At 39.1% G+C, this 26,691-nt stretch overlaps 1 protein-coding gene and 1 long non-coding RNA gene across 2 annotated transcripts; one reads left to right on the top strand and one right to left on the bottom strand.

The window, feature by feature from the left end:
• The first annotated feature begins 2,051 nt into the window (after positions 1-2,051).
• LOC114608650 lies at positions 2,052-17,613 on the top strand. The gene is made up of 2 exons (XR_003709397.1): positions 2,052-2,145; positions 17,439-17,613. It is a non-coding gene; the product is annotated as an uncharacterized LOC114608650 (long non-coding RNA).
• On the bottom strand, positions 7,880-25,892 carry Afp (alpha fetoprotein). Its single transcript, XM_028752653.1, has 15 exons — positions 25,749-25,892; positions 25,033-25,084; positions 23,905-24,025; positions 20,476-20,687; positions 19,439-19,571; positions 18,338-18,435; positions 17,001-17,130; positions 15,125-15,339; positions 13,075-13,207; positions 12,366-12,463; positions 11,711-11,849; positions 10,083-10,306; positions 8,860-8,992; positions 8,303-8,357; positions 7,880-8,024 (listed from the first exon to the last, which is right to left on the bottom strand). The coding sequence occupies exons 1-14, from the start codon at positions 25,849-25,851 to the stop codon at positions 8,313-8,315; spliced, it is 1,836 nt and encodes a 611-aa protein (XP_028608486.1). The 5' UTR covers positions 25,852-25,892; the 3' UTR covers positions 7,880-8,024; positions 8,303-8,312.
• Positions 25,893-26,691: the final 799 nt, after the last annotated feature.

Genomic DNA, 26,691 nt, shown 5'->3' with positions numbered 1-26,691 from the left:
CTAATGCATGCGTGTGCATGTGTATACACACACACACAGTGGACAGCTGAGAAGCAGAACTAGAAGTTGTTCTCTGGTTTGCACAGGAATACACATCTGTGCAGATACACACACATGCACAAGCACACAAACTCACAAACACAAAACACAGTAATTTCCACATGTAACCAAAGAAAATTAAAATAAGTTTTCTAAATGTATGGAAACAGAACAAAGACAACACTGAAAACATCAACTTCTGGAAATATATAGAAAAATAAGCACTCATATAGCCAAAGCTTTTAGAAAAGAAGTTTTTAGTAAAGGTTGACAATCTTAAAATATTCATACCAGCTGAACCAATTCTTGAATTCTGGGATTATATTGAGATCTGGATTCTGCATTTTGAAATCTTTTTCAGTTCGTAGTATTATCTGTGGTCCTGTCATGTCTAGCCTTCAGTATGGTGAAGTACATCCTTTTCACAGATGATCTGAAGTTTTTGTCACGAATAGATGTTTAAATTCACCAAGCCATTTCCTGGATTTTTTTTAGATGATCACATGGGCTGTATTCTTTATTTTGTATTACAGTATGTCAACTTTATTATTGTGTATGTGTTCAGACATCTTCATCTCTAAAGAAAACCTCTCTTGATCACAGTGACTGGTCCGTTTGATGTGCTGTTGAAATCTACTTCCCCAGGAATCTTGCTGGAGATTTTTTCTCACAGGATTACCAGACCATAATTTTCTTTTCTTTCAATGTCCTTCAGTGGCTTTGGTACTAGGTTAATGTGTGCCTTAAATAGCCAAGCATGGTGGTGGCACAGACCTTTAATCACAGTACTTGGGAGGCAGAGATATGTTCTCTGTGGGTTCCAGAGAAGAAGATATATATAGAGATAGAGGTAGAGATATATATCAGGAAGGAAGGAAGAAACACAGATAGAAAGATAGATAGATAGATAGATAGATAGATAGATAGATAGATAGATAGATAGACAGATAGATAGGTGATAAAGTAGCTTACATCCCAAGGGAAATCAGAGATGGTTGATTCCAGACCTAAGATGAGTGAAAATGGCCTAGGGACATGGATTTGTTTGGCCCAAACACTATCACTAATGTGATACTGACTTTATAAAGTTTTCATTGCAACAGAACAAAGAAAGTCATAAATCAAGGTATTTTTTGAAATTTATGATGGAAACAGCAAGCAGACGTGTTACAGTAAAAGGTCGAAGTCTCTTTGATGAGCCTGAGATGTTATCTGATGAGACATGTAGCTTTTGAGGTGGTAGAGATGATAGTTCTGTTTGCCTGTTTCCCAGAGAGTTTTATCAGACAATCCTAGTGATGTTGGGTCAGATGCAGGGGCACGTTAAAGCCTTCTGCGGCAACTAGAGATAGCCCAGGATAATTTTGCTGTGGACCTGCACCTTTCCAGCCCTCTGCACTCATGGTTCTAACCATCAATCAGCCTCGTAGTATCCTTAGCTCAGGTGATTTTTTTCCCCTGGGAGCGTCTCTTTGTAAATGTTTTCACACTGTTTGGATTTTGTGAAGTTTGAGCATGATTGGCATTCATTTGTGGTAGAAACCAACTGTGCAGACAACACAACAGCTGGTCCTAGCACTGTTAGATAGAATGCTCTGTGTATTCCCCTTAAGTTTGTTTAGTCTGAAGCATAATTTAAATCTAAAATTTCAATGATTCTTTTCTGTCTGGAGGTGGGAAATTGAAGTCCATCTCTCAGGCCCATTGATTTGCTGTGATATATTTATAATTTGCGTATCTTCCTGTTATATTATAATATGGCCTTTCCTCTAGGGATTCATAAAAATCACAGGATCACTTTAGAGTTGAGATTAAACTTGGTCAAGAGGCCATGACAATGAAGAGAACAATAGGAAGATAGTCGACCTATGGTAATGATGGCAGAACTGTCAATCAGAAGGAGGAAAGGAGGAATCACAGGACCTGAGCTCTGGCAGTCTCTCCTCTCTGCTTCCTCCCAGTTGCAACAGCTCTCCCGAGGTCCTCCACTACACAGGAAGTGAAACGATAACTGCAGAGAGGACTCTCGGGGAGGACTCTGTTATGGGTCATCATCTAAAACGGTGGGTCTGTCGTGATGCAGCTGTTTGGGGTCTGCCATATCCAGTAAGTAAACTTTCTCCCATGCCCTGTAAGCCTAGATACTTAGATTTGTCACTGGCGCCCTCTCTGGGGTGAGATGTTTGTTCCTGTCTCCCCAGAAGAGTGAACACAACACTTCTGCTGTTTTGCTCTTTTCTCATTGTGCAGTTGCCTTCTCATCTTTTCATACCGCTTTTGACTTAAAGCCTATTTGTCCCTGCTTGCTGTCCTTGCTTGCTGTCCCTGCATTGCTGTCACTGCACTCTCCTGGTTCCATTTGCATGAAATATCTGTTCTCATCCCTTCGTTCTCAGACTACATGTGCTCATACAGGAAGTAAATCTCACAAACACCATAAAGTTAGCTCCTTTTGAAATCCAGGTAGCCAGTCTGTGTTTTTTTTTTAATTGAATTTAATCTATTTACATTCAAGGTAATTATTCAAAAGTAAGAACACACCACTGCATTTTTATTCACTGTTTTCTGGCAGGTTTGTGAGTACTTTTTTCCTTGTTTACTTGTCTTCATTTGCAGATTTATGGCTTTCTGAAATGCTATTTTTTTTTTGTCTGTTTTAGCTTTTGTGACTACATGAAAGGTTCTGGTTAAGGATATTCAATAGTAATTGAATCTCTCTCTCTCTCTCTCTCTCTCTCTCTCTCTCTCTCTCTCTCTCTCTCTCTCTCTCTCTCTCTCTCTCTCTCCTGATGTGTTTCCAGGTATTTGATCATATTGTGAACACCAAGATTGTTATTTACTGGGCAGGAAAAAAAAACCTGTTTTTAGTTGTAGTGTGGCTCGTCCCTTAGCATACCCCTTTAATCCCTCTGACTGGAATAGGACGTGCCCTTATTACACACCTTTAATTCCAAACAATGAAGGTAAAGTTAGTTTGTAGAAGGAAGCACCCATGTTTGAAAATGATGTCTCATTGAGTGGCAGAGAAAACGACAAATCAGAGAAAGATTTGGCAGAATAGGATCTGCCCAACTCTCTCTCCTGAGAGGAGAGAGGAAAGGGAAGCTATTTAAAAGAGATTTAAAAGAGCAGTGCTGAGGGGGGAGGGTGGAGGAGAGGGGAAAGGAGGAGGATGAGGGAAAAGAGGAAGGAGGCAGTTTTACTGGGATAGTTTTATAGAGACAGGTTGAAGAGAGAACAAGTTAGACACAGTTGAAGACAGAATGAGACAGAGAATGAGAAGGAGCCAAAAGGTTAGAACAGATTGCCAAAATTAGTATGAGGCCAAGCAGAGCAGTTCAGGAGAGGCTGAGTGAGAGGAGTCTGATTGAGTCAGTCAGTTTGAAGAAGAGTTTGGGCCAGAACAGATGAGTTGAACCAACCAGCTAGAGCTCAGAAAGAACTAGAAAAGGGTGAGCTTTTTCAACAGCAAGTCTCAGAGGCTGAAAACATTCTAGAACTGGATTAGATTGTATGGAGGCTAGAAGCTTCCAGGACAAGGCCTAGGTTAGCAGACTGAAGCAGTAAGCCTTGGAGACAGCAATTATTTCGGGAGAATAAAAGTTACTTTTACAGTGATGTAATCATTCCTTCTTCTGAACTGTTACTGTGCATTTGAGGAGGAAGCCACCATCCTAGACTCTTGAGTATCCTTGGACATGAATAGAAATGCATATTATATTCCCCACAGGCTCACAGGTTTGACCAATTGATTTCTAGCTCTTAGCATCAGTGTGTGTGTGTGTGTGTGTGTGTGTGTGTCTGTGTGTGTGTGTCTTTGCGTGTGTGTGTGTGTGTGTGTGTGTGTGTGTGTGAAAATGGGTCATTAAGAATATAGACCACTAGAGAATAGCTCTTGAAGGTTGCAGCTTGGTCATTCTTCTGGGTTTTTAGTTTTGATTTTTGGTCAACATCATGCAATAAGTAGCTGTAATTGTTCCTGCCCCATAGAGTACACCTTTGGCCATCCCTTCTCCACCTGGATAAACTCTGAGTCCTTGAACCGTGAGCCAAAACAAATCCTCCCTCTCATTGCTTCTGTCAGGTGTTTTGCACAGAGCTGTAGCTCATAGGCCAAGCCAGGTGGGATGGCTGTTTGCTCTCTGCACTTCAGGAGGGTTGAAGTCTGATCTCCACATCAGACAGAGCTGCTGGTTAAGACAGAAGGACAGAAACTGCTGTCCGTAGAAGTCACATCTGGCTGGGCAGTGGTGGCACACACCTTTAATCCCAGCACTTGGGAGGCAGAGGCAGGTGGATTTCTGAGTTTGAGACCAGCCTGGTCTACAGAGTGAGTTCCAGGACAGCCAGGACTAAACAGAGAAACCCTGTATCGAAAAAAAATGAAAAAAAAAAAAAAAAGGAAGTCACATCTGTAGCTCACTTCCATGCCCTGGGATGGCCTGTGAAGCCAGGTTAAGTTGGTGTTTCTATTTCTAGATTGGGTGTGGAAATACTCCATGCTCTGTAGCAATTCACACAGAGGACACTGGGGTATGACCTAGGGCTGGATGCTGGAGCTGACTCAGCAAGGTTGGGATTCTCTCTTTCCGTAATACAATGTTCAGTCTATAAGGGATCATAAATACGCAAATAAAAGACTGTAATATTTCAAGTGGACTTAGTGAGTCAAAATCATTGAAGTTTAGTTGATACATAGTTAAACTGAGAATATTTAAAGTGACAAGGATTTATGTAAAACTATCATCATAATCAAGATGGTGAAAATATATCCAGCACCTCCAAAAGCACCCAGGGCCTTTTGTAATCTCTCCCTCCAACCTCACCATTTCTTCCTTCCCCAAACAAACCATGATCTGCATCCCATGGTTGTACAATGATCTATATTCTCTATATTTTTGTATGAATGGAGTAATAAAATGTGCACTCTATTACCTTACACTTCATTAATAATACTAGAGAGTTGTAGTCATGCTATCTGACATGTCAGTTGCCCTTCTTTCCGAAGTAGTATTTCATGGACACATATGAATATCACACAGTTGGCTCACCCATTGTACGATTTTGTTGCTGTCAATTTTAAGTCATTTCAGATGAAGCTTGAACATTTGTGTGCATTTCTTTGTATGAACAAGCATTTCCTTTGGGGTACATGCATATCTAGGAACAGAATTCTCTATATATGTATGTGTGTTTTTAAGCAAGAACCAAATTGTCTTACAAATAGATGAACCATTTTACATTCCCATAAACAATGTGTGAATTCTAAGCATTTTGACAATTGATATTGATGGTATTTTAGTTATAACCATTCTAAGTGTTTCATTTTACTTTTAATTAGTGACGTTTGATGTGTTTTTGTGTTTTGTTTGTTTGGGACTTTTGTTTGTTTATTTGGTTGGTTTTACCATTATTCTCTCTTAAACCTTGAGTGATGGGATAAGTTAGTTACTTTTTCATTTTTATTGCATTACTTACTTGCTCATTGTTTGGTCTCGAGGATTGGTCAGTATCATCTAGATATGAGTAAGCTCTTGTCACACACGCCTTGACGGCTTATGCTTTGCAAAAGTATTGCCCCCCAATCTTGGATTCACCTTTCTCATTCTGTTAGTGATGTCTTCTAGAGTTGAATAAAACTTTCAATTTATTTCTTTATGGGTTACGCTTTAGATGCAATATTTAAGGATGTGTCTACTTCTCAAACCAAAGTATTTTCTCTGTAAGTTTTATAGTTTTGAATTTCACATTATGATCCACTTTGGCTCATCTTGTGTGGTACAAAGCATGGCTCTCGGTTCTCCAAGCACTCAGAGTTCCAACTGTTTCAGAACCGTTTGTTAGAAAATTGCTTCCCTTATACCAGAGGTTTGCCCTGTCATATTTCCCAAAGATCAGTTGTCCATATTTGAGTGAATTCATTTCTGACCACTTAATTCTGTTATGCTGACCCATTGATCTATGTTTAGACAAATGTTCTCTTTGTTACTGTAGGTTTATAAAAATCCTTGAACTATAAAGTAGTATTGGCCCTGATATTTTCTTCATTTTGAGGGGCTATTTTAGTTTTGGCACATCACTTCCGTTTCTATCTGAATTGTGCAATCAGCTTGTCAATGTCTAAAATAAAATAAAATGAAATAAATTTTTGGATTTTGACAGGGATTTCACTAAATCAAACTTCAAAGGATTGATATTTCCTCTTCCGGCCTCAGGACAATGTAGACTTCATTCCCTTTAAATGTTCTCTTTAATCATTCTATTTGCAGTTTTTGTAGCCAGCCTCTTCACACATTTTTATAATTCCTGCTTCTAAGTGTAACAGATGCACACCCAGGAGCCGTTCATGCTTCACTTGTATGCCCTGTCCCTTTGCTGGACATTCCTCTTCCTGTGCTGAGAAATGCAGGCTCATCTTCTAGATGTCCTCAACAATGGTGGCAGTGTCTTCCACCAAACTGATCTCACCTGCTCTCTCGTTCTCTCAGAAATTTATTGTCACCTCTGTAAGATCACAGCCTGGTGCCACTGCTTTTTGATTCTCTTTCTCACTCTCTGCCAAGGCAACTGGGAATTAGTAACCATAGAATGATTATTTCCAGGACAGGGCCTGCCAGCCAGAGAGCGCAATTCATGACGAATTTTCATGTATCCTATGAAAACATGGCAACTCCATGTCTCATTATGTTACATTTCTCACTAGAACATGAAAAGTAGGTGTATAAGGAACAAGAGGACCAGGCAGAACCTAACAGTGCTTATCCTGAGAATGTCTTCTCAGGTCACCGAGACATCAACTTCTACTGTGGTAGATCCATTATGGGTAGCTTTCATCTTCTGCACTAACTGCTACTCATGACTTTTAAAAGAATCTGTTTAGACAATGGTGCAGCGGTGGGAGTGGGGTAGGAGTGTGACCCCTAGGATGCACCAGAGATCTGGGATTGAGGAGGTTCCAGGGAGCCCATGAGGGTGACTCTAGCTGAGACTCCTAGCAATGAGGGATATGGAACCTGAAGTGGACACCTCCTATAGCCAGACAGGACTCCCACTGAAGGGGTAAGGACACAAACCAACCCACAAAACCTTCAATCCAAAATTTGTCCTGCCTATAAGAAAGGCAGGGACAAAAACGGAGCAGAGCCAGAGGGTATGGCCAACTAATGACTACTGGCCCAACTTAAGACCCATTCCATGAGCAAGGCCCAATGATACTCTTTTTTTTTTTTTTTAACAGAGAAGAGCATAGCAGAACTGTCCTCTGAGAGGCTCCACCCAGAAGCTGATCAAAACAGATGCAGAGACCCACAGCCAAAATTTAGACAGAGCTCAGAGTGTCTTATGGAAAGAGTTAAGGAAAAGATTAAGGGACCTGGATTGGCTAGGAACTCCACAGGAAGACAACAGAGTCAACTAACATGGACCCTTGGGGGCTCCCAGAGTCTGAACCACCAACCAAAGAGCATACATAGGCTGGGCCTAGGTCCCCTCACCACACATATGTAGCAGATATTTAGGTTGGTTTTCATACAGGTTCCCCAACAACCGGAGTGGGAACTGTCCCTGAAACTGTTTCTTGCCTGTGGGTCCTGTTCCCCTAACTGGGCTGCTTTGTCTGGCCTCCATGGAAGAGGATATACTCAGTCTCGCAGTGACTTGATGTACCAGGATGGGTTGGTACCTGGGGATTTGGGGGGGTTCCCCTTCTCCAAGACGAAGTGGAAGGGAGTGTGGGGGGAGGGGCCACATAAGGTAGGGACTGGCGAGACTTCGATACAAATAAAAAAATAAATGGAAACAAACTTATTTTTTTTATAAATAAGCAAGCTAGGAGAAGAGAAACAGTTGAAAAAGTCTTTATTCCTGAGGTATACAAGTCTCACATGGAAGTCTTCACCATGTGGTTAAAGTATTGTCAGTTACAATTAAACCAAAAAGCTCACATCAAAGCGTCAAGACATTTTTTTTTTTGTCCTCTCTTCCTTCTGCAACAGAAAAAGAAAATAGTTTATATTATTTATTTATTTATCTATCTATTTATTTATTTTTGTTAATAGGATCAGAGGAAAGCCTTCTGGTGGTATTTTCTGAAGCCTTTGAAATCTCCCAAACTTTTGTTTTAGTGTTTTAAAAATAAACCTTCTTTATTACATTATATTCACTTTAAAGGAAATTAATGATACTTCTTAGAATCATCACTATATTGATTGATATATTGAAAGAATCAGTGTCATTATTTAGCCTGGGCTGAATTTTTCCTTACCTGGAGATGTTTAAACCCCCAAAGCATCACGAGTTTTGGAAATCAACTTGGGACCCTGGAAGTCAAGAACACATACAAATGATGAGGTGAAAAGACAGAGAACTGTGCCAGTCAGATGTCAACTTAGACAGTTCCTTATCTCCACTGTGGGTGTGCAGAACTGTGCTCTTAAGTGAGGTGGCAAGTATTTCCTACAAATATTCTCCTATTATCTTGGTCATTTAATTAATATGCTAACTAGTGAATTCCTTTGATCCACTTCATGAAAATTAATTTACTTTAGCTCAGAGACAGTCTATGTTATCATCAGTTATTTATACATTTAATCATTCTATTAGGAAATAAATCAAAATTACTGATTCTCTTAATATAGAATATTTTTTTAATTCTCCCTAATACTTAGAAAAATTGCATTATTTTTTAAACCCCATAAGATTTTCAAAAAGAAATTTAAATTTGTCATTATTGTAAGTTATGGATTTGTAGTATAGTATTTCTCTTCTTTACTGCAGGATACACCACACCAAGACTTTAGGGAATGAGATGTTCGTACGTACCTCTTCTGCAAAACAGGCTTCCTGATCCTGGGCTTTGCAGCACTTCTCCAAAAGGCCAGAGAAATCGGCAGTGACAGCCACATACTGCTCCTCTGTCAATTCAGGCTTTTGCTTCACCAGGTTAATGAGAAGCCTATGGTTTGGAACAAAAGAAAATACAGGAGAATCTGCCATGCAAAAATGGCACTTTGCCAGAACATATTTGGTAGAACATTCTCAGAACCCTAGCAGCCACCCTCAGACACTTCTCCTTCCACTCGTGGCCAAGGTTAGTCCTCACACTTTTCATCAGAAAGAACGAGACTGGAAGCATGCCAAGACTCTGGCCTGCCCTGGTGCAGATTACAGAGGAGACACTATGTCAGGATTCTGTGTGCTTTTATGGAGAGGGAACTGTGCTCTCTGTCTTGCTTATCCACGTTATCCTTGTCTCTCTGCTCTTCTGCAGTGTGGTTATCCATGTTCCCAAGCCCAGATGTCCAGATGCTTACTTGTGCCATTATCATGGCTTAACTCGAGGAGCACTGGCTGCCTATAATACTCTTAGCGGTGATTATGTGTTGGAGTTAAAAGTTGACAAGGCCATAAGAAAGCTTGGGGAAGGAAGCACCTTTCTTACTATCTCTGGAGACACGCCTCTGCCTGGGGTGAAGAAAACTGGGAGAATGGGTCTGCCAATGTAGGAAGCTCATGTACAAAGCCAGTGAGTATTAAATTTAAATTAAAATACACATATATTTAAGAACATAAGTTCCCCTAGTGTCACCCCATTACCATTACAGAATGTCTCGTCATGAATGGTGTGTTTATTTCCTTTTTTAAAAACAACATGGTTGACTCAGATATAATTATCCTGCTTATAGATGCAATCACACATTTCCCGTAATTAGAAGTGTCCAGACTCTCTACAAAGATCTCTCCTAATTTTTTCAAAATATATCATCCATTTTCCTTCTACTCACAAATATGTTGCAGTTGTTATGACTGAGACAATTTTTCATAACCAGAAAATCGTCTGCCTCAGTGGACTTTTTTCAAACTAACTTCCCCTATAAGGCTGTATGAAAACTGAAACAGAACTATTTTTAAAGAGACTGTTAAGTGTTTCAAGGGCAACAACGTGTTCTAGTGAATCCAGAAGTTCTCAACATGTAAGGCAGGAGTCTCAGCTCCTCCTCCTTCTATTTCAGTCTTCTACATGAAAGAAAATAACAATGTCTTACTCTTGTTTCATGGTCTGTAGGGCTCTGCTCTGAGCTTGGCACAGATCCTTGTGGAAAATGAATTTGTCTTCAGAGAATGGTGGAGGGACATAGGTTTCATCTCTCAGAAAGCTGGTGATGCATAGCCTTCTATTGGAATATGAGGAGTTGCAGCAGTGGTGGATACCAGCGTTCACAGGGTTTGTTTCGTGTCTTATACACAAGTGTCCAATGAAAATGTCGGCCTGGTTAAAAGGAGAAAGCAGGGAGACAAAATTAGCTACCAAGTTGGCTCACATTTCCAGAAATTTCATGCAAGGACTCCCAAAGTCTAGGAACTTATCACGAATACTATGGGAAATTTTTCTATGCAGTATAATTGCCTTAGTAACCATATGTTATGGACTTTACCATTTACCCATGTGCTTGGGATAAAGCTTAGTATGTAGTGACAGATGTTGGCACACATGGTGTTGAGAAAAGCCCTTTAGCTATTTGAAGTATGCTTCTGATTGTAGACAGACTTTCAAAATGGAAAACTGTCTTTCCATCTTTATGAGTAGAAATCAGTTGGTAGCTTGTTCTCTGTGTGTATCTGGTTGTGTTTTGCCTTTTTAAAAAATATTTTATTTTAAAACATGTGTAACTAGGGGGGTGGTATGCACAGGTGATCGTGGATGCCTATGGAATCCAGAGACATCAACTCTCTATGGAACTGAAGTAGAAGGTGTTTGAGAGCCATTTTCAGTGGGTGCTAAAAACCAAACTTGGGTCCTCAACAATAGCAGTACACCCTTTTAACTGTCTAAGTCATCCCTTCAACTTCTGCATTTTTATTTTGATACAGAGAATTCTTTTCTGAAAGTTAGGATAGGGCAAATCTATCTTTGCAATTTCTTTCTACATATACACATGCACACACACAATTAGTAGAAAATAAATGTGTGTGTGTTTAAAGCCTTCAAATAGATTCTCCTAATCCCTCATACTTCAAAGATATCCCTTAAACACCAAGTTATAAATTTTAATGATTGTTAGAATGTTTCTGTGCTTCCTATTCTCAGGCTATGTCTGGGTGGATCACTTTGATTATCTAATCTAAGACAGTCACCCTACAAAATGGTGCTTTTTTATATTCTCAAATGTCAAATGCAAACAGCTCAAGCTTAGTGGCAGGAGACCCCTGGATCTTACTCCTGTACATTGCTTGGGTACAAACTACCCCAAATAGCACTCTAATGATATGACTGGCCTGCAAGAGGCAGAACTCTTAAGTGTGGATAAAATAAGATGACTACTTGTGATCTATTAGAAGTGAAATTTTTCTTTTTCTCTCCAATATGAAAGTGAGAATTTAGAGAATAAGAAGCAATAAGTTGGAGAATATATTGGTTATTATCTTTCCTATGTGTAAAGTTTGCCTTTATGTCGTTGAATAAACCCTCTGCATTTCCCCTAAGCATTCGAGAAGGATAGGAAGCCTGACCAAAGGCAAACCACTGAGAGACAGCTTTTCCACACACTTTCCATCTGAACTTATTGAAGACACCAAGGAATGCCCCCTCCACACAGGTTTCTACTGTTTCTCCTAGATGGAGATCTAAAACAGCTTCAAGTCAAACAGAACAGACATGCGATGTGACACTCACCATCCCCTCACCACAGATGGACCATTTCTCCTCGTTGAGCTGGCAGCATGTGGCAGCAATGCCCACCATCTTTCCGGTGAGGTCTATCAACTCCTCGGGGCTCAGCTGAGGGGCTTTACTCGTGTAACCAATGAGGAACCTTGAAGAAGCATTTTTACCACATCATCTTGAGTGTTTAGCCCTTCTTCCTTCCCTAGGACCTACTTTTAATGTCAGAAGACCAGAGACATGTAGTCCCCACAACTGAGAAGCTTTTAATTCTGTCAATCACGCCACATGCCCTCCCCCTCATCCTCCCCACATGTCACTCCAGGTTGCAGATTGCTCCACAGACTGGTCTCTTCCCAACCTTAGCACATCCTTGATTTCAACTGTGAATTTCGGGTGTTGGAACCTTGACAGACCAAGAGCAGAATGAATATCTCTTCTGCAAAAATCTACAGGGTTTGGGGAACCAGAAGTCAAGAAAGATCAGACTTCATGGGCTGTTCTTGTTAATATTTAACCAGGGATAACCTGGGAGAAATAATGTAATCACATTTATACCCCAGTTGGATGGAAGTAAGAATAACAGTGACTTAAGAATTTAAACTTGTGTTTCCTTCACCCATTAATTAGTAATTTCAAGTCACTGAAAACATTTCAAAACACATACAAATTTTGTAAGTGGTAGGCTCCTAGCTTCTGGTAGAGACCACAGCTTTGTTTGGCTAGTGCCTGGCTCTCCTCGATGTGTTTATGCAATTCTTCTTCCTAAAAATACAGACATTATTACATGAATTTGTCTCTACTCCCAGACACACAATCTCTATATGCCAGTATCTTATTATATTATAAAACCAATCTTAGGAACCTTTAGAAAATATTGAAGATGATACAGTGTGACTTTTAGGAATTAAAACAAATGGACTCTTGAGAATACAACCATTGGACAGAAGATTTTTGCTCTCCTGAAGCTGGCAAGGATGAATATTATCTCTGTTCTATTCACCATACTGCTTTTAACTAACATGTTTATTTCTTACATAAGCCATTGGTTGCTAGATAGAATAACTAATTTCTAGATTACTAGTTCACAAGTATAACTAGCTAATTGATAGTTAACTAGTAACTTTTTTATATTTTTTTCATTATCGGGTAGGGAGCATTGCCAAAGGGTATGTGGGACGCCGCTCCAACTTGGTGGAGTGGAGCTTTTCCCCTTCTACCTTTACATGGTACCCAAGGATACAGCTCAGTTCCCAGGCTCACACAACAGGTGCCTTTACATACCGAGCCTTCTCACTGCCCTACAAACTGTATTTTCAAAGACTTCTATCAATGCATTTTTACAGACTATCCACGCAAATTCTAGTGCTGCCTACCAGATTGTCCTGGCATGTAGGTAGATTTCCAGACTGGGAACACTTCTCCAATTTTTCCTGAAATGTTTTAGCAATTCTTAGAATGACTGAGACAGGAACGTCAGGGTGAGTTCTTGAAAATTCATGAAGAAAGCTTAAATGTGTAGGAAAAAAATATCATGTCATTAGAACTAAGACAAAATTATACTATTAATTCTCTAATTATTCCTATATAACAGTCAGAGCATACAGACATAATGTGAAAAACAAAATATAATGTGAATCCTATGAACAGCAAAACTATTAAGGCAGGCTATATATAGTCCCTCAAACCACCTGGTAAAATGTCCTTTCATGAAATCATGACATTTGCCAGAAAATGAATGGACCTGGAAATCATTAAGTGAATAAGCCAGGCTCAGACAAACTCTGCATGTTTTCTCTCATATACAAAATCTAAGTATAAATTTATGCATACATGTATGTTAAATTATTTTTAATTAAAGAAGAACGATACAAATATACCACTTTATTTTGTGTCTCACTTTGGCTCTCCAGCTGCAAGATTTCCATTCATATATCCAACAAATATGTTTTCAGAGTGCATGGTATGCTAAAATTGCTTTAAACAGTGAAGAGCTAATGCCATGTAAGAGAAAATACCTCCCCCCCCCAAGGCACATGTCGTAAGGAGGCAGACAAAAGCTTAAATGTGTCATCTCTCTTTGATAGTGATAAATCAATGAAGAAAAATAAGAAAGATGGAAGGCAGGAAGAGAGGCAACACCCAAAGATAAAGGGACACTAATTCAGCTTGTGGTTAAGCGCTGCTCCTTTGTCTGAGGGATAGAGCAGCAGATGTGTGAGTAATGGAAGGGTACAGACTTGGAGGAAGACCATTCTCAGCTGAGAAAATGTCTCCTGCAAACATTCTTTCCACTGAAGTCCTGCTTCTATGAAGCAAACTATCAGCTCTCTTACATGTGTATGCTTATATAAGCGTAGAGCTTGCTCTTTAATGTTAACTGTGCTCTAGGTAGCCTTTACTTCTACCACCAATAAAATGCCTAGATGTGTCTCCTAAATCTAGTCTTTGTTTTAGTTTGCATAACTCTGTTTAGCAGTACAAATGATGCATGAATGCCTGATTTTAGTGCAACAAAAGAGCCACATCTTTTGGGAATACTGGCAGGGAAAATTAGTGTCAGACTCTTAGCTTAGGAAAGGCCCTCGGAAACCATTAAGCATGATGTCCTAAGAGCTGCACAAACCCCCTTCTAATGGAGTCCACAGAAACATACAATAAAGGAAAAGGTATTAACTTGACTGTTGGCTTCCCTTAAAGGCAAATAGAATGAATACATGCCTAATGACTCTACTACAGAAAGCTACCATTGTACAAATGCCTCTAAGCAGGTTTTCATTTCTCAAAAATTCTATAAATATCAAGCAATCTATTTCAATGAAAGAGCTGTTATCTGGCTCCTCTATTGAGTTATAGTTTGGGGAATGTTTTTTTTTTCTAAAGCATTATTGCAAATCATTATATTCATGATCTTGAGCACTTCCTATTTTTAAATTTAATTTTATTTATCTACTAGAAGGGGGCGTGTATGCCACAGCACTCATGTGTTGTCAAGGACCACTTGTAGAAATTGGTTCAATCATTCCACGTCAGCCTCCTTGAGTTAAATCCAGGCAGTGAGGCTTGCGTGACGTTTTACCCACTGACTAAGCCGACTTGGCAGCCTATACAACCCTTATTACAAAAAAATATACATTATCTTTGAAAGTTCATAGTAGTTTTCATATGAGATATTTTAAACAGAATGCCATGCCTCATTTCAGAGAAGACATAAAACAAAACATAGATTCATAATAGTGATAATTTTGGGGTCCTCATCACGCTATAATTTATCTCATCCCCCAGTTATGAGTTCTATGTTTATAGTCCCTAGATGTCACAACACCTAGGCAGACAGCCTCAGTTGTGCTAAAGTACAATAGCCTACCACTCCCAATCACATCATGGTCTTTATCATTGCAAATGTACATTTACAAAGCATGTTACCTTGCCATGAACATGATTTTTTCCTCTGAAGAAAATTGGGCATAATTTCTGTCTCCTAAAAACTCTCTTGGATTTAGAGATAAACCTTCAGGTTTGTCGCCATTTTCTGCATGAATTACGCAAGAGCCGAGTTCGATCATAGGTAATTTGCAGCACTCTGCTATTTTGCTCGACAGAATATCTTGTTGAGAACATATATATGTCATGACTTTTTCCTGTAATGGGTAAAGTAAAATATAAATCTCAAAGATTTATCCTTTAAGGTTCTCACTTAGAGCCTGGAAAGGAAGTAGAAGAAGAAATAAATGGCGAGGTGAAAAGAAAGATCAGGAGTCAATAAGGTTATCTCACTTCATCTCTCCTTTTCTGCTTGCTTTTTACCTATCTTTCCCTTATATTTTGTTCATCTTTGCTTTTCCTCATTGCGTTCCAATTTGTTCGAGTCCTCCTTTGCACAGCTTTCATCTAGGTCCTACTTTCTATTTTTGTAAACGTCTTCCATAAAAAAAGGAAGTGTGTTGCTTAAACCAGACAGCAGCGTTTTATTGTTACTAAAATTTTCCAATGTGCAATATTCGCCGCTGGCATTCTAACCTTGCTAGCTTTCCCCTCCATCTTGATCAGAAGGATCTGCAGTGACCCACTCTACCCTCCAGAGGGCAGTCGAGAAGACGAACTGGCTGTGCAAAATTCTAGAGACACTGTCTCTGCTCAGGGACGTGCATTCTTAACAGTGACCCTTGAAACCTATTACTCAATTTTTAAAGCCTTCCTGTAAAGTACTGAAATTATTTTTCCACTCAATGAAAAAGTAGCTAGAGCTCCAAAAGTTAAAAGCTAATTTTTAAACATACAAACAAAAACCAATAAAATTGTCAATTACAAACAGGGATAGCTGACCTCAAAGAAAAACAAAATAATTTTTGCTGGTATTACTGAGGGGCTGGTGAATTCCTAATGTGCACGAGAAAATAAGTAATCAAATCTGTGCCTCAGGATTCATCCACTCCACACCGCAGGGGTGCCAGCTGCCCTAATGCTGGTCCTACTCTGTCCCCTGGGAGCCCCTGCCACCTGCTGACTTCCCTCGCTACCTCTACAAAGAATGACCCTAGAGTGTGTTGAAGTGAGTCTTTCCTGATGCCCCTGTTTCCAAAATCATATGAGCCTCTAACAACAGAGATTTTTTTTTAAGTAGTCCTTGGTGTCACAGGGATAAAAAGCGGAGTGATTTGGTATATACAGACCTCTCTCGTTCAATATCTAGAAAGCTCAGGATTAGCCCAAAATGGCCACGTCATGTATATTACCAGTTCTTATATAGTCTATTGCTAAAAGCCTAGGGGTCTAATTCTTTTAAATCCCTTTATTCACACCTCTGCTTGGCAATAAATGGACATTTCCCCCTTCCCTTCCCCCCACCCCCGCCATACAACAGTTTCCTGCATTATTTTTATGTATAAGTCTGTCATTAAACTGAGACAGAATCCTTCAATGTGCCAGACATTGCCCTGTAGAGACAGTGGTAAACAAAAGACAGTCTATAACTTCAAGAAGGCTATTGTCTTATCTCTCCGGTCTTTGATGTCATTCTTTGATGTCAATTTATACATTTTCCTGACAAGTGACACTCACTGTAAATCTGCAACTAACTCATGAGAGAGACTGTATTTCAGCCAAATGAAGAACTGAATGTACCATAGTTTCTTGGCCAGGGGCAGGTATTGCTAATGCCTGAAGTGAGACCCAAAAGTAATCATGGCATAGCTTAAATTTTACTCTTAGAAAGTCTGTAAGTTTGCTGCACCCCAGCCAAGCCAGGCACAGTGAAATATTAAGTGAGACAAAGCAAAAAGGGAGAGAGGGAGACTCCTACCCCATCCTGCAGGCACTCCAGCGCATTTCCTTGGCAGCACTCCTCGTGGATGTGGGCCACATCCAGGGCCAGCTTCCGAATCTCAGTAAAATTTGCTTTGGGAAACTTTTGACTTAGCTTAACAATGGTTCTGAGAGAAGAAGATTAAAATATATATATATCTTGTTTATCAGGATGAAATTGCATTGCCTGTAAAGTATCTGGGGAGTTGCCTCCAATGGGAAAAAATAGAGGTGTGTTCTTTTAAAAGAAAAGGAAACACATCTTAGGTTTCATTAGCTTCTGTTCCACCAGGCATGAGCTCTGCAGATTGGGGACTGGGTCCTCAAATAATTTGGAAGTAATCTGTAGCTTCCTGAAGACTTTCTAGGAACTCAAGATAAATGTTGTCCTTGCTTGTTCATCCCTGACTCTGAACATTTGGGATCTTTGTTACAGGCACAGAGACATTCAGCGATAATTCCAGCTGACTGGAAGTGACCAGCCTGAGCTACCAGATTCTGCCTCAAAAAGGACAAATGTGTATCTTTATTAAAGAATAAAGGATTTAAGAAGGGGGGAATTCTTTGACAATAATACTTAGTTCTCATCTCATAGAAATAAATACATGGGAGAAATCAAGGAGAGTTCAGATGCCCGAATCGACAGATTGAAAGAAGTAGACCAGACTTGACATCAGAGACCAAGGCATTAGACCGTGGCAGAAGGAAGTATAAAATAAACCTGCAGAATTCATGGGAAGGGTCTCTGTGCAAAGAGCCTGCTTCCTTGAATAAATGACTGAGTCGTTGCTACTGACAGCTCGGGAATAACTGTGGAGTGTATGGCTTCTCTTGCTGATAGAAACATTATGCAGTTTCTGTCATTGTGTCTTAATTTTTATTTTACTGTTAAGACAGATTTTTAAAAAGTGTTTTATGAAATGATGACTAAGTTTCTAGCAGAATCAGGAAGCAATTGTGAGATAAATCTGACCCCTTCCAGGAGGGAGGCACAGCCAGTCTTTGGAAGGAACTATGGGACTGAAAATGTGCACTGGGGATTGGCTGCGCACAATACCTAGGCCTCATGACACCTAGAACCATCTGCTCATCTGCCACTGGCTTCTAAAGTTGTTGACTCAAGGGAATATTTTACTGAGAAGTAACAATTGACACACAGGGTTGATTGGGAAGCCTGGTAAACAAGAAGAATTTCTTGTTAAGCTACAAGTCTGAGAGGCCTCTCTGTGAAGGTTGACCTACTTTGTAGAAGAGCTGGGGAAATATGGTCTATTGGGGGGCGGAGTGACGTTACATTGAGCCTATCAGATTGCCTCCTAAGAAGCTTATACTTACACAGCCTGGAGGTTTCGGGATCCAAATTTTCTTATCACTGCACATACGTGCTCATTTAGCATGGCGCCTTCTCTTAATTCCTTTGCAATTGTTGCTCTCTAGATGCAGAAGAAATGAAGTGTTAAGAAAACCCACTCATTCTCTCTAGAATCTAAGAACTAGAAAAGCTCAGTACAGGTGACACCTGAAAGTATAAAATAGCTTTTACTAAACTTAGAATGCAGGACGTTTAAGCACATTGTTCTATTTTTATGACTTTTAGATTAATTCTTATGTATATATGCCTGAGATCTCTTTAAAAGTCTTCAAATCAATACATCATAATTTTGATACTGGGACCACATGGACAACTGCACCTGTCCAGCCTCCAGGCAAACTAAAGCCTATTGGTTCCTACTCTGTTAAAAAAAAAAGAAAAAGAAAAAGAAAAATGAAAAGAAAAACAAAAAGAAAGAGAAAAAGAAAGATTGCGCTATAGGCGTGATTCTTAGGCGTTTGGCCCAGTTGACAATATGTAACAAGACTCTGTCTCAAAAGGCAAAGTGAAATGACCAAACAAAAGCCAGAAGCTGGAATATGCTTCATTTTGCCAACACATGAACAACCCCACCAATTTCCAGCTTCCTTGTCTCTGGTTAAACTTGTAATGTGCTCTCCAACTGTCAGTTACCTATAGGGCTGGTTATTCTGTATCAACATTGTTTTCTGCCCTACAGAAGAGAGGCACAATCCCATCACTCAAACGGGCTTGCAGCTACTAAATCACCTCCTCCAAGTACGTACATCGCTGTTGCCTCTGCTCTCTTTAAAGATTCAGTAAATGCTGATTCATGAAACCACAAAGTACACACATTTTTTACTTCAGCCTAGAGTTATACCTTACTATTATGGGTATCATTTCTAACTATAAATAGAAAATGAAATTCTGTTGATAATTGGAAAGGTCAAGAAAAAAGGACTTTCATTTAGGATAAGAAAGAATTACACTCTCTTCTGAAGATGGCATCCTCCACAGGGAGGCACATTTTCACCTTTAATTCTGTTTTCCCTGAGCTATAGCTAGACTCCATTTAGTTTTAGATAGCTTCACAAAGATACTACCTTTGTCTGGAAGCATTCTTCCATGTTGTCAGCTTTGCAGCACGCTGGAACTACTTTGTCATACTGAGCAGCCAGGGAAAGAATGGTAGGGGCATACATGAAGGTGTTCCTCCTTGCCACTTCGTAGAGGAACCTGTGGAATAGACAACGCTTGGAAATCTGCGAACATGTAAAAGATGAATAGACTGCAGCTGCCCTGAACTGAGCTCTGGAATTTATTTAAAGATCACAGTTACAGCAAAAGCAACAGAGTCCAGTGGACTTTTTCTTTACTGTGCTGTTATGGGGAAGTGTGCACGCTTTTTTCAGATGCTATCAAAAAGTTCCTACATGTCAACCTCGGGAGAAAAGAAAAGATCCAATGTGTTGTTCCAGAGTCTTTTATGAAAACAGATAAGCAAAGATGCTATGATTCTTATTGAAATGTCTTTTTCAGTAAGTCTGCTCAGACATGTCTGGGGAATCAGCCAAGCCAGGTTCTAAGTAAGACAACTTAAATCTCAAACCCATCCTTAACTGCATACTTAGTCCAAGACCATCCTGGCTTTCCTAAGATGATGTTTCAAAAATAAAATGAAATATTTTTTAAAGTTAAAAGGAAGGGTACAGGGTGACATCAAAGCTTGTGAGTATTTATTCAATCATTTGTACCGAGCACATTTATTCCAAACACATCTGACTACGCAGTCTTAATTATCAATTTAATGGCTCTCAAAAGTCATTCTTTGCAGTCCTGATGTATTTTTGTGTGAAGCAAAATAAAAACTTTAAAGGTGAGAAGGAGCTATGTTTCCAGAGGCTGAAGGATCACAGGCTGAATCTGCAAGCAGTCTGTTCTGCATTTCACAGTGTATGTCTAACTGGAGCCCCTGAGGTGTTCTTTGCACAGACCTCAGCAGACACACTCTGGCTACATTCCCTACTTGTACACACTTTGGAGTACATGGACACACTCTGGCTACATTTCCTACTTGTACACACTTTGGAGTACACGTGTAGACAGCAAAAACAATGACCACCCACTGGAGGGTCCTCACCTGTTCATGAACACTGTCCTGTTTTCGTTGTATGCTTTGCAACTCTCGGCAGGTTCTGGAAACTGGAAGGGTGGGACAGAGGCCAGAGCAGTATTCTTGCGTGCCAGCAGACACTGGTGTCTTTCCACCCCACTCTGGCTGCAGCAGTCTGAGAATCCATACTTGTTAGAGAGTTCTGTCTCGTGGCACATTTCATCCAGAAACACAGATAGCTGGGAAAAGAAAATCTTTCGTTGTTAATGAAAGGCGACTATCTAACTCCACTGGAACAAGTGTGTAAAGTTTTCTAGTGTCCAAAATGAGACCAGTAAGTTAAGAAGAATTTCCATACACATTCAGTGTATTTCCTCTCAGTCTAATGTGAGGACTTTCTTTAGTAGCTTTTAGGGTGAAGGGCTTTAAGCTTATATCTGTTGGGTACCACACATTCTGTGTGTGAGATATAATTATTTTAAAAGTAAAAGGGGCCATGCAGTATTTTATCTTTCCTATCTTGTTTTATGTGAATTTTACTCTTTTATTTCATGAAAAACTTGTCCCCAAGATAATAGAAACTTTCCTCTTCTTACATAATCATTGTTTTACAGATACTCATTTCTTTTGGCCTTCTAACAACACGAAAGTAGTCAAAAACTAGATATTATTTTTAGTTAAAAATAAGAGGGACTTCAAAGTGGACTAAATATAGAACCACCCTTCATTAGTCATAATTACCGATTTAGCTACAACATTTTAAAATGCTTTCTTCCTTAGCACCTAAATTCACTAAGATTTGGACAAGACCATTATTTTGAAGGAAGTCACCCACCTCAGGGAAATCATTGTTAAAATTTAACAACTGCTAATATTTTAAAAATCTTGACAGTCTCTCTTAAGACTCTAATTCTCTATATTCACTTTTGGCTTGTGATGCTCTCTAGGTGGATAAGATAGTCTCTTCCTGATGATGTCATGACCAGCCTGAAACTCACTATGTAAACTAGAGTAGCCCCAAATCCAGATCCACTTGCCTCAGCCTCCCAACCCCTGAGATCATAGAGGTGCACTACCATATGTTTCAGTCAACCTTTTTAAATAAATCTTTTGAATTTGCAGTGACAGGTCATCCCATTTGCAACATTACCCTGAACACTAACTGAATACAAAAGGCATGATATGATAAGAAGTGTTTGGGGCATAATTTATGCATACCCTCTTAACTGACTGACAAAGAATGACTAAAACTAAGGTACAAACCAGAGATCTCTATTAACTAATAAATTTTAGAGTTGGAAGCATCTGAAGTTGCCTCGTTACAGACTAGATTTCATAATTCCAGAAGGGGCTGTGCACAGTGCTGGGGGAGAAAAGTCATCTAATCTACAGGCTGACCCAGCTGTAAACCCTGTGAACTAAAATTAGTCTGGCTAAGGTATATCCATTGGTACAACAGTGGCATAAATTCATGAGAGTGATGAGCAGTGCTCTCTGACAGGGTGACACTCAGGCCTGGCACTGTAAACTGGGCCAAGAACCCACGGCTGAGTATGGTATAGTCCCTAAGAGCAAACCTATTTCTATTTATTTTACTGAATGGACATAGTACCAGATTGCCTTCTAAACAAAGAAAGGCAGAGCTTTGTCCAGCCCCCAGTCTTCATCCCAGAAGATTCTACTTGCAGGGGATGATGATGAATACAGAGATTCACAACTGGCCAAAATGCAGAAGATAAGTAAGTAGCTGTGATGTGTTCAGCCCCAAATGGGACATCTACAGAGAGAAGAGGCTCTCTCCCCTCAAAATCAGGGTCCATTGGAGAAGAGGGAAGAAAAAATTCTACAACCAGAGATTGCAGGAAGACTACAGCAGAAACTGTTTTCATACACGACAGGGCAATTGCACACATGGAGTATCTGTGGCTGTGGTTGTCTGCACAAGACCTTCACAAAATCAGCTAATCAAAACTCGCATGGAGGGAGAGGGGCTCATAAATCCCCAGCCTGTGCAGAGGAGTGACTGGCGGTTGGAAGATAAAAAGCAGGGTTTCTTAGGGTGCGGCCCTTGGCACATGCACCATTGGAATGTCCTGTGCCCGTGCACATACTGCAAGCACTAATTAGACAGCATAAGTTTAAAAAAAAAACAGAGACTGCAATAACAATGTAGCAGTGGAGGCAGACTGGGGGAGTTAGAAGGGGCTGGGAATTAAAATACTTTTATGAAAGTCTCAAAGAATACATTTTATCATTTTTGTAAAAGGAGATCTTCTACACAGTGGCCAGACACATAACATTTTGGCTACTTCAACTTCACTATCACGGAGCTCTAATGTAGTTGTTCCATACTTACATAACTCCAACAAGTATAAAGTTTATTTCTATACAGTATTAACTAAATAATAGCTATTTTGTATTGAGCTTCTATACCAGGACAACTGGGTACTTAAACTTGATTGATTTTCTAAAGCTCTGTCGTACCTGGATATCAGACATTTATGCCCCTGTCTGTGTATGTACTATATCTAACAACCCAGATAACCTGCTATGAGCCTCACATTCACCATGCTGTGTTCGACAGTGAGCACTTTGCTAAGGACCTAATTCTGGAGCCAGAAGACTTCATTTAATCCTCAGTTCTGCCAAACTACAGTTCCCCAAAGGAATGATTTCCCTGTGCCTAAGTTTCCTCCATGGGAAAATTATCCTCAACCCTGAAGGATTATCATAGAGATTTGATTAGTCAGTCAATTAATTAAATTATTATTGTATAATATGATATAATATATAAAATTATAACTATATAATAAATATGAATTGTTCATATAGAATATAATATGTAATATATAATGTACAATGTAATATAAAATATGTGATATGTCTCTGCATGTAATATATAATATAGTATGTAACATGTAATATATGTATAAAATATAAATATTATAATGTAATTTAATAAATTAACATTTGTAAATAAAATAGGGGTTCTTATGATAAGCTGCAGCCAAGTTCTCTTAGTTGACTGAACAGACTTTCTGTTGGCATCACCTTCCAAGCAGCGTTTTGATTATCAATGTGTTTGCAGTGATGCCTAGAATGCTGTCAGCCACACTGTCTGCATAAGAGGCAATATATTGCCATTCATCATCAACACAAATCTCCATGACAGCTCTGAATGGATCTAATGTCACTCCTTAATTACAGGTATGAAAGCTCAAAGGAGAGAATGTGTCCATGGTCACTCAGATAACCTTACTCTGGAAACTTAACTGAGTCTTGTGCTAATCTCAGCTCCTTTATGCAGCCGCTTGCTCTGCAACACAGTGCTGTTCAGGATTCTAGAACTAATCGAACCCTGCCTTCAGAAAATGTACAAATTCCTGGCATCTTTTTTGTCTTCTGCAACCTAAGTTTTGGTTAAGTGTCAACGTGGCTTTCTCTTTATTCACTCACCTGGTTTTCTAGACACCAGTCGTCAGTGTTTTTCTTCATTGCAGTCAACACATCACTAGTCATTTTGTTGATTTCATCCTCAGTGGCTTCCTTAACAAACTGGGAAAAGGTGATGATTGCTCTGAAACGAGACCACAGGCAGAGGCTTAAGGACTAGACCCAGTCACGCTTGTCTTTCAAGTACAGCTTTGTGTGTTGGTGGCTTTCTGCTCTGATCTGTTTAGAAGGCCCCTTTTGCTAAAGATCTTTGGGAAACTGGGTTCTAGTCACTCAGAAGGAAATGCCAGCCTTCTTTCTGTCATCTTCACCCCTAAATACAGATGTGAGTCTTAAAAGTCAAAATAGATTTCCCCAAAACGTACTTCCTCTTTTTTGGATCACTGCTCACTGAGCATCTATCTATACCTGGGAAGGTCTACATTCTTTACACTATTTTTCTTACTTAATTTAAGCAAAGATGAAGTCATTGGACCTTCAATTATGTTTGTTCCCAGCATGACTGAACCCCAATCTTAGATTGTGCTAGTCCCAGGTTGACTCAAAGTGACGTGTGTCCAGCTTTCTGCATGCAGACATCATCACTAACACACACGTTTAAGTTCCTTACTCTAAATTTCAAATAAGTAGGACAGAGCAATTGTTGTGGAATTTAAACAAAAACCGTAAATTTTAGAACTGTGAAGTTATTAGGAACCACCTGTCCAGACATCTTAATTTTTATTTACAATGTTTAAAGGAATAAAATATTTTCCACAAATAACAGAAATTAAAAATAGCTTACGTCCTGTGACTTGATATTAAATATTTTACAATATAGAGAATATTGCAGTATCTTCCTATCAGTTCTGATAAGGCACACTCCTGAGCCCATACAAAACTGCAGAGAAATTAATCTTCAGTTTTGAAAAAAATCTGATTTGGCTTGATTTGTGGAATTCCAGGCAATGTAAAGGCTAAGATCTAAAGCACTGACTGAAGTTAAAAATTTTGCATAGCAGTTTGATATTAAGCATAAGCAAAACCTTAAAATCGTTCAATGTGTTCCTGTAATTTAAAAACTTATATTCAGTTACCCAGACTTATCTTTGCATGCCATTTCTGCAGCACATTTATGGAAGCAAAACTTACATGTTATTCATATTCTTCTCTGTCAAGCACTGGGAAGAATCTAACGTGGAAGCTGGAAAAGAAAATGGATTTTGACAAGTGATGACTTCAACTGGGAAATCAATCGTTGTTGAATTTAAACCCAAACCACAAATTTTAGAAATGTGAAGTTATTAGGAACCACCTGTCCAGACATTTTAATTTTACACTTGGGAAAACTAAAAAAAATTAAACAACAATGTTAACCAGAATGATCAGTTGTAGACTTAACACTAATACTCATATTTCAGGTTTCCTTAATATTTGGCTCCCCTAATACTGTAATATTCGACCTGGCTTAATTTAGTAGCCTTTGGACACAATTATGGTACAGTCTGAACATTCACACTAAGGCTTTCCAGAGTCAAAGAATTAGCCCTTTTTAAAAGATTGAGAATAAAAACGTCATTTTTGTCAATCCGAAGGAACTAGACATGTGGGCTGTCTAAATAAATAATATCAAAAAATTGAGCATGAAACGCAACAAAAACTGATTGTGCTGAACGCTGCTGTTATTTTATAAGCCTCTTACATAAAATTACATTTATCCTTTATCTAAATCTATCTGCCAGTTAAATAGATTCCTTGTCCGTAACAGTACATATAATGCCTAAATCAAGATACCTGGAGATGCAAATTTGGGAATGTTAAAGAATTTTGTTATAGAAAAATAGCTCCCAAGTCATAAAGCATCTTACCTATTCCAAACTCATTTGTGTGCAGTGCTTTGGATTCTGCAAAATTTAGCAGGAGGATGAAGGAAATGGATACGATCCACTTCATGGCTGCTGATTGCTTCATCGCAGGCAGTGCTGGAAGCGGAATATTGTGAACAGTTCTGCTGAAGTTCTTTTATATCCTTTTTAAGTGATGTCTGTTAACTAGTAACCTTCAGTGGGCAAACATATTTCTTTATTTCCTTATGTTGAAGTTAGGCAATTTGCCAATAATTAACAGCACAGGGTCACTTGTATCCTATGTTCAAGGACAAAGACCACTTCAGAGAGGACAAAATAAACAAAGTATTGCAAGTGCTGCAAATGTTCTTCACCATCTAAACTGTTCAAATAGGTAATTCATCCTAAGATGAATAATCTTAGAATAATGTATTTATTTCTATGTGAAACATTGACATAGCCATAAAGAAAAGATAGTAGACTTACTATGTAAATCCAACTACATTAATTCTCTTTAAAAGAAATAATAAAATGCATATTGTGTGCTAGGCACTGAATATATTGTTTGACTAATTCAGACTCTTCATTAGTGGATATATTTCTTGATTATCCAGTTATTATTTAGCTCAAAACTGTTGGTCAAGTGGATATATTTTATTTAGTGTATTGTGTCTGGTTTAACATAGAAAACTTACAGCACAAAACTTGATGAATGAGTTCCCATTCTAATTTTATGTGCCAAAGAATAATTCTGTATGTATGTCACAGGTACGTGGGTCAGCTGCATCATCCTCTCAGGCCCTCAAGATAATGATGCTAACACTAACAGGCACTGATATACTTCTAAGCCTAAGAGTACTTCATCTCATACCTTCACCCTCGATGCCATAGAGTCTAGGATAGTTTTTAATTTCTCTACCCATTAGAGTTAATGGAAAACTTTTAAAAGTTCCCAGTGCATATC

This window comes from Grammomys surdaster, unplaced genomic scaffold (assembly GCF_004785775.1).
Source record: "Grammomys surdaster isolate TR1022 unplaced genomic scaffold, NIH_TR_1.0 125928, whole genome shotgun sequence".
Taxonomy (NCBI): domain Eukaryota; kingdom Metazoa; phylum Chordata; class Mammalia; order Rodentia; family Muridae; genus Grammomys; species Grammomys surdaster.
Note: the sequence above shows the minus strand (reverse complement) of the source record. Positions and strands in the feature narration are given on the sequence as shown.